Below are 9,812 nucleotides of genomic sequence, written 5' to 3' on the forward strand. Positions count from 1 at the left end.
AGGGCTGATCACAAAATGTTTACCACAATAAATATTTTGATTACGTGACCACCACTTTATATATTGGTATTTGGGGTTTCCTGTGAATATTTCAATGATTTACAAACGGAAAAACAAACATATTATGCCCTCCATACTATTGCGGAGGGTATAAAAATTGGGTTTTATGGGGGCTACCCCTTAAAGGGGTTGGGACGGAGATATACCACTACAAAATACAGCGAAGTCAGTTGAAAACGCGGTCAAGAACCCTAAAATATCGGAAATTGGGGGCACTCAAAGCAAATTTTATAGAATTCTGTTGAAAAACGGGCTCAAGAACCTTAAAATACCCAAAATTCCAGACCTCAAAGATAGAACACTTAAAATTATGCCCACTTTGCGTTTGGTCATGTAAATTTTTATGAAAAATACTTACAGGGGTATAGTCAATTCCGTTTTAAAATATGGTCGATATCTTAAACACAACGAAAATATTTTGAATAAATTTCAAAAATAATATTTTGACTTTTTAAATAAGAGTGTTTCTATTTAAAATTTAGGATTACATACGGAAGTCATATTTTATTTCTTTAACCAATTATTGCAACAGGAAATTATATTGATCAATGGAAAATATTTATTTATTGATTCTCGGGAAACATACTCAACACACACATCTACACCCTTCGAGCACAATTCCTGACAATATTCTGCATTCTACAATAATGCTTCGCTTAGATATGTTGGCATAAACTCTAATATAAACTCACACATACACTCACATCCATTGCCAAACATACATATTTATTGCAAAGAAACCACCATATACAATATCTTGGGCAGATATTGAAACCACAAGTAATTACAACATTGCCATATCCTTTTAAGAAACTTATTGGGGACTCTTAGAGAAAATTAATTATTAACCAAGAGGAATTGTGAACTCTACACTCGGAGTCCTTTCATGTGTCAATTCGTGTACCCAATGAATGTTTCAGTGGTCATTTTGAACTTTCACTCGTTTGCAGATAAATACATACGAACAAATATTGGATGCTTGCTTGTGCGGCTACGACATAAAAGGACATGTTCAATGCTACAACGATTGGTATGTACCAATACATATTAGAAATATAGCTAAAATCTAAGCTTGAACATGATAGTAAGGTTGTAGTAAAATAAATGCAACATAAGAATGAGAGCGTAGAATACAGTCTGTAACCTGAAACACCAAAAAATATTAATTGTAGAACCACATTTTAGTATATAGATCCCCGATGCCTATTAGCTAATTTTGGATACTGGATTCACATTTATTGGTTCCATATCCTGGGACACTGCCCTCGTGTGATTTAGGGCTTCTTCCTTGTACCTTTGGATCTCTCTACAAAGTTGGTGCATGGGAATCTTACCCATGTGGAATATTCTGTCCATGTAGGGCCACTTTCTCAAGTAAATAGTTCATTTAAGTCACAAGGAATATTTTGGTGTAGTTTGTGGGCCTTCCTAGGGTGAGTTCACTTATTCTTGGAGATGAAGATGTTTTACGACGAAACTGTCGTCTTCTCTGCTGGGAAGTTTGGTATTACTTCGGAAATTGGCCCAATAGGCTAACAGTAGCCATCTTCTCCAATACTCCTTAATTGTGCAACCGGTGGAGTTACCACTATTCTCGGTCAGAGTTGTACACCTACGTACATGGGCCAAAGACGAAATACCAGAGCTTAGCAGCAGATGCTTATTACCTTTCATAGGACAGCTTATGTCGGGTAAATATCGGAGGGCGCAGATATTCAATGTCGGGATATAGGGGATTTCAATGTCCATCATGAGCTCTGGCCCATAACATGTCTTTACAATTATTTCACAATATACTTTCAAAAAATCCGCACTCTCTATAAACTTTAAATCTTTGCCGCTCCTTTCCAACCCACTGTCCATATAAATTATTCGATAAACTACAAAGCTTGTACGATTTTATAAAATCCTTAATTTTTTGTCCTGTTTTGTAGTTAATGAAAATAAAGGATTGGAACATTGAATGACTGGCACGAAGTGCATATCCTGAATAGTAAACCATTTGTATTAAAAGAGTGAGGGGCAATGTATGAAGCAAAGATGTGTTACATTTTCTATTTCGTAACTGTGTTTGCTTGAATTTGAACTGGCATAGTTAGTTAGTTATTGGTCTATTGGGGTGTTAATGATAATTAAAATGTTGACACAATGTGATCTATTGGGTATGTGTATATGTAATAATAAATTGGTATACAGTATGAAATATATGGAGTTTTTATACAGAGTATTGCATTTTTTAAAAGACTCAACATAGATACTTGGCATTATTATTCTAAGTCTACCCTGAATACATGGGAGCTTCGGTCGCATTTTTATATCCTCCGCCATAAGGTGTCATTCAGTTAGCAACACTCCGAAATATTCACCGGAGACTCCACATATGCTTGATCAGAATAAAATTCGATGTCGCTTTATCCATGTCCGCCTCTCTGTTGAAATCACGATAAAGATCGCAATACTAGTTCATTGCTGGTACTAATTGCAAATGGGTTATATCGGTCCACGTTTTGGTGTAGCCCCCAATTTTCGGTATTTTGGACACGTTTCCCAACATGGCTGTAATTTGGTACTTTGGCCTCTCATTGAATAAAACATATCCATACCAAAAATTATTAATATTAACCCAAGTTTCAGGGTTGCCCCATATAACGGTACCCCCAGTATTTGGTTTCTTGGGAAATTTTGGACACGTTTTTCCACCAAATTAGGTACTTTGGGTTCTCATTGAATAACACATATCCGTTCCAAAAATGAATAATATTGATACAAGTATATATACTCAATATAACGGCACATTAACATTATTTATTTTGGGGATTGTGAACACGTTTTTGCATCGAATTGGCTGTAATTTTATAATTGAGTTCTCATTGAATATCACATATCCGTACCAAAAATTATTAATATTGATCCATGTTTTGGGGTAGCCTCCATATAACGGTACTCCCCAATACTCGGTATTTGGGATTTTTTTAATTTGTGTTCTATTGGTATTTTGTGTCCTATTGTATAGTACATATTCATTATAAAAATGTTTAATATTGGCCAATATTAAAGGGTAGCCGCATAATATTTCCACTTTATTATAGCCCCACTACGAGATATGACTTTTTCATATTTTTCTCATGTATTTTTCGGTATGTTCAAGATCCTATCATAACATGAGTTTTCTCCTATAATCCCTCATTATTTTCAATATTTGAATTGTCATCCTCATGGAGGTACAAAAAGTTTCGGTCGGTTGTTAGATGTCCTCATTTATTTCACATATCGTTAGTTTATATGTTGATGTATTTGTATGGACAAGTGGTTGCAATATATATATATACAGATATAATAATGCTATACATTTCAAAAAAATTGTTTAAATGTGTAGTTTTTTTCGCTTTTATTTACACATTACTTACTTATATTTCTGAACAATACAAAAAACAACAACTTTCCTAGTGATAACAGTAAATTTCGCCAGAAAAACAAAATTAACTCAATTTATTGTGCTCAACGCAAAATCGGACAATGCAAAGTATCAATGTCAAAAAATGCAAAAAATCGAGAAATTAATATTTAGTTGCATATTCTTTGTTGTCCAGAACGGCCTGTAAACGCTTCGGTATTGATTTGACCAAATTCTGGCATACCTCCGGCTCTATGGAGTTCCACGATTTCAGTAAAGCCTCCTTAAGCTGTACCAAGGAGTTACATTTTTTTCATACACTCTTCTAGCTAATTCTTCGCAAAGATGCTCAATTACGTTAAGGTCTGGGCTCTGTGCAGGTGTTTGTATAAGTTTGGGACAGTTATGGATCAACCAAAGCTTTGCAACACCTGATGTGTGCTTGGGATCGTTGTCTTGATAAAAGGCAAAGTTGTTCGCGATACCCAATTTGTCTGCACTTTGATTTACATTTTGTTTTAAAATGTTGAGGTAGACAAATGTGTCCATTTTACCATCAATAAAATGCAAATTGTATATTCCCGCACTCGACATGCAGACCCAAACCATAACAGAACCTCATCCGTGCTTAACAGTGGCTTTTGTATTCTTATGATTAAATTCAGCATTTGGCTTACGCCACACATACATCTTTCCATCTGATCCGTGCGAATTAAATTTGCTTTCGTCAGTAAACAGATCCTTAATATAATGGAAACTATCAATAGAAATGTATTTTAAGATGATCTATCATCAAATTACCTGCTTCCAAAAATCTTCTAATTTTAGTAAATACTCCTTGGCATATTTTATTCTACTGTTTTTATTTTTAAGGCTTATAAATGCTTTTTTTCTTGCAACTCTTCCATAATAATCATATTTATGTAATGTATTGCGAATAATATTTAGGCACACATCTTTTCAAGTGCGAGTTTTTAAATTTATTTTAAGTTCTTTTGCGCTTTTAAATGGATATTGTTTTATTTCTTTTAATATCGAACGCTCTTCTCGCTCATTCAATATCTTCCATTGACCTTCTCTGCTTTTATTGGTCAATCTGAACTCATCACGGAACCTCTTTATAATGTCGTGGACAGTAGATTTATTCATTCCAACCAATACGGCAATTTCTCTTACTGTTTTACCTTCATAATTCAATGTATCTATTAATTGTCTGATTTCCACACTGAATTTTTTCCCTTTTGGAGCCATTTAAATTTATTTTTATTTAGTTTTACCACTTTCTTGATCTAAATGCAATTTACACATGAATACGACAAACAAAATACAGATTTGAAGTTCATATTTGCATAATAACGGGACTTTTAACATTGATACTTTGCATTGTCCGATTTTGCGTTGAACACAATAAATTGAGTTAATTTTGTTTTTCTGACGAAATTTACTTTTATCACTAGGAAAGTTGTTGCTTTTTGTATTGTTCAGAAATATAAGTAAGTAATGTGTAAATAAAAGCGAAAAAAACTACACATTTAAACAATTTTTTTGAAATGTATAGCATTATTATATCTGACAACCACTTGTCCGATTATTCGATGGAGCCACTGTATATATTTTTAATCAAGGGATATGAAAATAGTATTTTTAAAAAATCCACGGCGAAGAACTTATATTTAAAAAAAAATCCTGATGCGGTTTATGAGTTTTTAAAAGATTCACGTCTAATCCGACCTATGAAAATATATATATATATATATATATATGTGGCCATGGAGGTAATATATAATTACGAAGGATGTCAGACTATGCTTCAGAAGTATATATTATGTAGTCTACTCCAAATTTTTATATATGTGCTAATAATGTATACAAAACTTACCGGATCTGAACTCCATCGATTTGGTATGGACGGTCGATAATTGTCCACACATACAACTTTACGCATATCTTCAAAGCTTGGATCGGATGGTACCACATCGTAAAAGGGTACTTTATATTCTTCAGCAATACCACACGATATTGTACGTCGGCATACCTCCCATATAACTAAACCTAGGGCATAGATATCGGTACGTCTTAAAGCCTCAAAGTTGTGCATATCAATGCTGGAAATAAAATTTAAAGTAATAAAATATAAATAAAATAAAGCATAAAACAAATACTATAAAATAATACATTTTACAAAAAATGCAGTCGAAACTCGATAATTTAAAATATGTTAGTTATTTTAAGTAGTTAGTTATTGAAAAGTCTTTAAATCCTTTCCCTGGTCCCTTAAATTTGAAATTATCGACAGTCGATTGTATTTCAGTTTTTTTTTTGTTTTTTGATTCTCACCTCTCATCCAATACCTCAGGTGCCATATAACGTTTTGTACCAACTTTTGGATTATTGCCCAAATCTAATTTTCCCGTAACATTCGAGTGCATAACGGCTAGGCCAAAATCAGCAATAACACATGTACCATTTGGTTTGACCAAAATATTTTTTGATTTTAAATCACGATGAGCCATAGCAGGTTTACCCTGTAAAGTATAAAAATATATACGTAGATTAAAAAAATTCTTATCGGTTTAAAAAAAGAAGAGATCATTTACCTCGGTGCCAAATATTTCGGTGTGCAAATGTACCAGACCATTGGCAATGGAAAGGCATATTAGAATCATATCACGATGACTTAAGGCATTACGGTTCAAATGATCAAATAACGAGCCATGGGGATAATAATGGGTCAATAACCATAATTGTGTACAAGAATTTCTTGATGTCATATCGGAGCCAATGAAACCCAAAATGTTTTCATGACGCAAAAGAACGGTACTACAAAAATAAAACAAGAGTTAACAAAAACATTTAGATTAATAAAGAATTCAAGAAAATATTGCTGTATTCGTACCTATAAATTTCAGTTTCACGTTTCCATGATTCTTCGTCACGACTGAAGAAGATTTTAACAGCAATATTTTCACCATGCCAATGACCCCTCCACACTTCACCATATTTACCACGACCAATACATTCCACAAGAGTAACTTGTTTTGCCAGTGTCCGTTGTATTAGCAATGGCATGCCGGAACCTGAACCCGATGTTACTGAATGTTGTAAATATTCCTAAAAATTAAAAAAATAATAATAATAATTTATAAATCATATATTTAACAAATATATAAATTTTCATATTACCCTCAGTGTACTATCACCGGCACTGGTAACACGCAGCAATTCATCATTGACCAAATATGAATCGGGATCCTGTTTGGTTCTGGAATACTCTAAACGTTTACGATGATTACGTCGTATGAAATAAAATGCAACATAGGCCAATATCGAAATAATCACAAAGGGTCCCAATATAGCAAATGTCATTTTCATAATGTTGCTGGTGTCCGCATTTAGTTGGGTTACTTCTGTAAATAGGAAAGTTTAATAAAAATTTTAATTCATGTTTCGGAGTAGCCCCTATACAACGGGGCATTGGGTGACAAATTTCCGTACCAAAAATTATAAATATTGACCCAAGTTTTAGGGTAGCCCCCATATAATGATAGGCTTCAATATTCGGTATTTAGGGTTTATTGAGCACATTTTTCATCGGAATTGGCTATAATTTTATATTTGAGATTGTTAATGTATAGCCAACTTCCCTATTAAAAATTAATAATTTTGAATAAAGTTTCGATGTAGCACCCATATAACGTTGCCCCCAAATATTTGGGTTTTTAAGTTTTTGGGCACACTTTTCATCCGAATTGGTTGTAATTTGGTATATTGAGTTCCTAATGTATAGTGATCCTCCCCAATAGAAATGATAGTGGATTTTTAAATAAATATTTTTCCATAGGTTCCTCAGACCTGGATTTCTAGAAGAAATATTTTTCCAAAGGTCCATCAGGCGTAAAGATCTGGATTTTTATAAGTATTTTTCCAAAAGTTCCCCTATTTAACGGTATACCCCAATATCCCTTTTTTAAGAATTTGTGTTTTGCATCCGAATTGGTTGTAATAAGGCATTTCATTTTCCCCTAAAAGACCCGCATTTTTGAATGTCAACCTCATGGTGGATGGTAGAAAAAGAGAACAACATTTTTACTTGTTAGATTTGAAAATATTTGATAGCAATTTTTTCTGCAAATACCTCAAAATCGAAAGATTTTGTTGTTGTTGTGACAACGGCATAGGCCGTCAGGTCCAATGTGATCATCGACGAGATGTGAAGCTTACAAGTGTGAGAAGGAAAGTATGAGATGGTATCGATGGTTATAGAGATCAGAAGATATATTATGTCTCAAGGTTGCACTTTCCCAACCTCTTTAGGTTTCTAATTATGCTGTATATTAGAGTAGGTTCCGTTGTTGAGAAGAAACTATGATCAACTATAGATATGTCGTCGACTTTCGATTTTTTCCGGTCCCGCGATTTTTTTTTTTTTTTTTTTTTGAAACCCTTGCTAAATTCTCTGATCCCCTGGATTTTCTAATATAGATATTCGATAGTATGCAAATAAATTAAAAATTAAATTATTTATCTTACCATCGATTGGTGGAGGTAGCTCTGGAAAATCACCATCATTGCAATAGTCTCCCGTGCAGCATTCCAAATTTATGAAAGTCTGTGTATTACGTTTACGTGGTCCACCAAAATTATTACCCAAATTGTGATTACAATAAAGGGGAATTTGTTCGGGAGACATAATACAACCACGGTTAACCCTTTCCTCGCCAAAAGAATCACGTATACGGGATTTGTAACACTGTCAAAACACAATCAAATAGATAAGATAAAAAAACGGTTGATTGAAGCGTGTGATCGGTTTTAACAAACCTGTATAGCATTCTGGCACATGTGGGCATGTTGGGTTGCATTGTGGCAGGGTGCATCGCATGATAAACATTTAAATCTGTAAATAGTTAAAATGGTATTAAACTATTTTTTTATAAAATTAAACGAATAGGTACATGGGAATAAACAAAAATACAATTAGGAAATTAATGTATAAGAACCAAAAGAATATCCATCATATTGTTGATAAACAATAATAAAAAGAACAACAAAAAAGAAAACACCACTTCTGTAAAAAATCATAACAAATCACGACCAAATGGAACGGAAAACAATATATGGTCCACAAGAAATTTGCAATGTGGGTTACCTTCTTTTCATGCGTCTTTTGGCCTTTGAATGTCTCCTACGTAGGTTTTGTTTTTTTATTTTAGCGTAGGTTGTAATTATAGGTTCATATTTTTTTAATACGGATAGAAAGGGGAAATATATAGCAATAAAAAATGCAAAAATATTATGAGATTTTTCTAGCAATAATCATTTAGCTTTTTTTGACTGATATCCCGGCTATACCGAAATAATAATGGAAAAAATCACTCCGCCGCCACTTACCTTGGATGTGGTGGCTGTATTGAATTTTGTGCAGGCACAATTGGAAATTCTTTACTGTTTACTGCATGATGTTGTTGTTGTAGTACTTCAGCTGCCGTTTCTCTATCCATATTTTCTTGATGCTCGTCCAATAAGCGGCCACTTATTTCACCTTTAACGAGAGATCGAATATTTTTGAATACAACAAATTACGACTAAATATCATATCACATAGGTCACATATAATTGTTTTCAAACATCAATAATTACGAAGTTCAATTTCCAAATTCTATGATAATAATTGCTGCATTTTTTACGGTCTGTTTTAGAACACAAACAATATACACACATAAACGCGAGACGACAGACACCACACATACACCACACCAACAAAAAACAATTTGTGTGAATCGGAGGAGAATGAAAAAAAGAACACTGATTTTTCCTTTGCCCACAATTTATTTATATTCCAGGGAAATTTTATTTTATTTCATTTTATTGTTGTTGCTTAATATTTTCCATCACTTGCATTTTTGTTTATATACCTTTTACATATTTTATATTGATTATACAAATAATGAAAATAAAAATAATCCACTTTATAATCGCCATTAGAAATAGGGATAAATAAATCGACTTTCGACTAATCGATTTATCGACCATGAATATTACATTGCCATGTTTTGGCAATGAACGCCGTTAATAAACGTCTTCGCATTATTTGTTATATGAAATACAACCCTGTTGGAAGGGGGGACACAAGGACAAGTCAAAAGCAAATTACATATTTTTAATAAAAGGCGTCATTTGGATTATCAAATTAATTTATTAGACATCAAATAAAAGACGCGTTTTATTAAAATGGGTAATTATATACTGGGTAATTATTACGAAATCAACTCGATATAAATTGTCAGTTCCATAGGCGACAAAAGTTATGTACAATTATTCAAGGTAGGCCATATCAACTTATAAAATACAATTTTTT

The 9,812-nt window shown here is 33.1% G+C and overlaps 1 protein-coding gene across 1 annotated transcript; it reads right to left on the bottom strand.

Annotated features, from left to right (window-relative positions):
* Positions 1 to 5,333: 5,333 nt before the first annotated feature.
* LOC133334051 (activin receptor type-1-like) lies at positions 5,334 to 9,439 on the bottom strand (the record flags this gene model as incomplete). Its single annotated transcript, XM_061542350.1, has 9 exons — positions 9,370 to 9,439; positions 8,846 to 8,996; positions 8,276 to 8,351; positions 7,985 to 8,204; positions 6,638 to 6,861; positions 6,351 to 6,565; positions 6,052 to 6,274; positions 5,792 to 5,979; positions 5,334 to 5,559 (listed from the first exon to the last, which is right to left on the bottom strand). Coding segments are annotated over exons 1-9 (1,590 nt in total), but the record flags the coding sequence as incomplete, so codon positions are not given.
* Between the last annotated feature and the right edge of the window lie 373 nt (positions 9,440 to 9,812).

The sequence above is a fragment of the Musca vetustissima genome, unplaced genomic scaffold (assembly GCF_032173495.1).
Source record: "Musca vetustissima isolate MV318-11 ecotype Yass unplaced genomic scaffold, APGP_CSIRO_Mvet_v1 utg58755, whole genome shotgun sequence".
NCBI lineage: Eukaryota > Metazoa > Arthropoda > Insecta > Diptera > Muscidae > Musca > Musca vetustissima.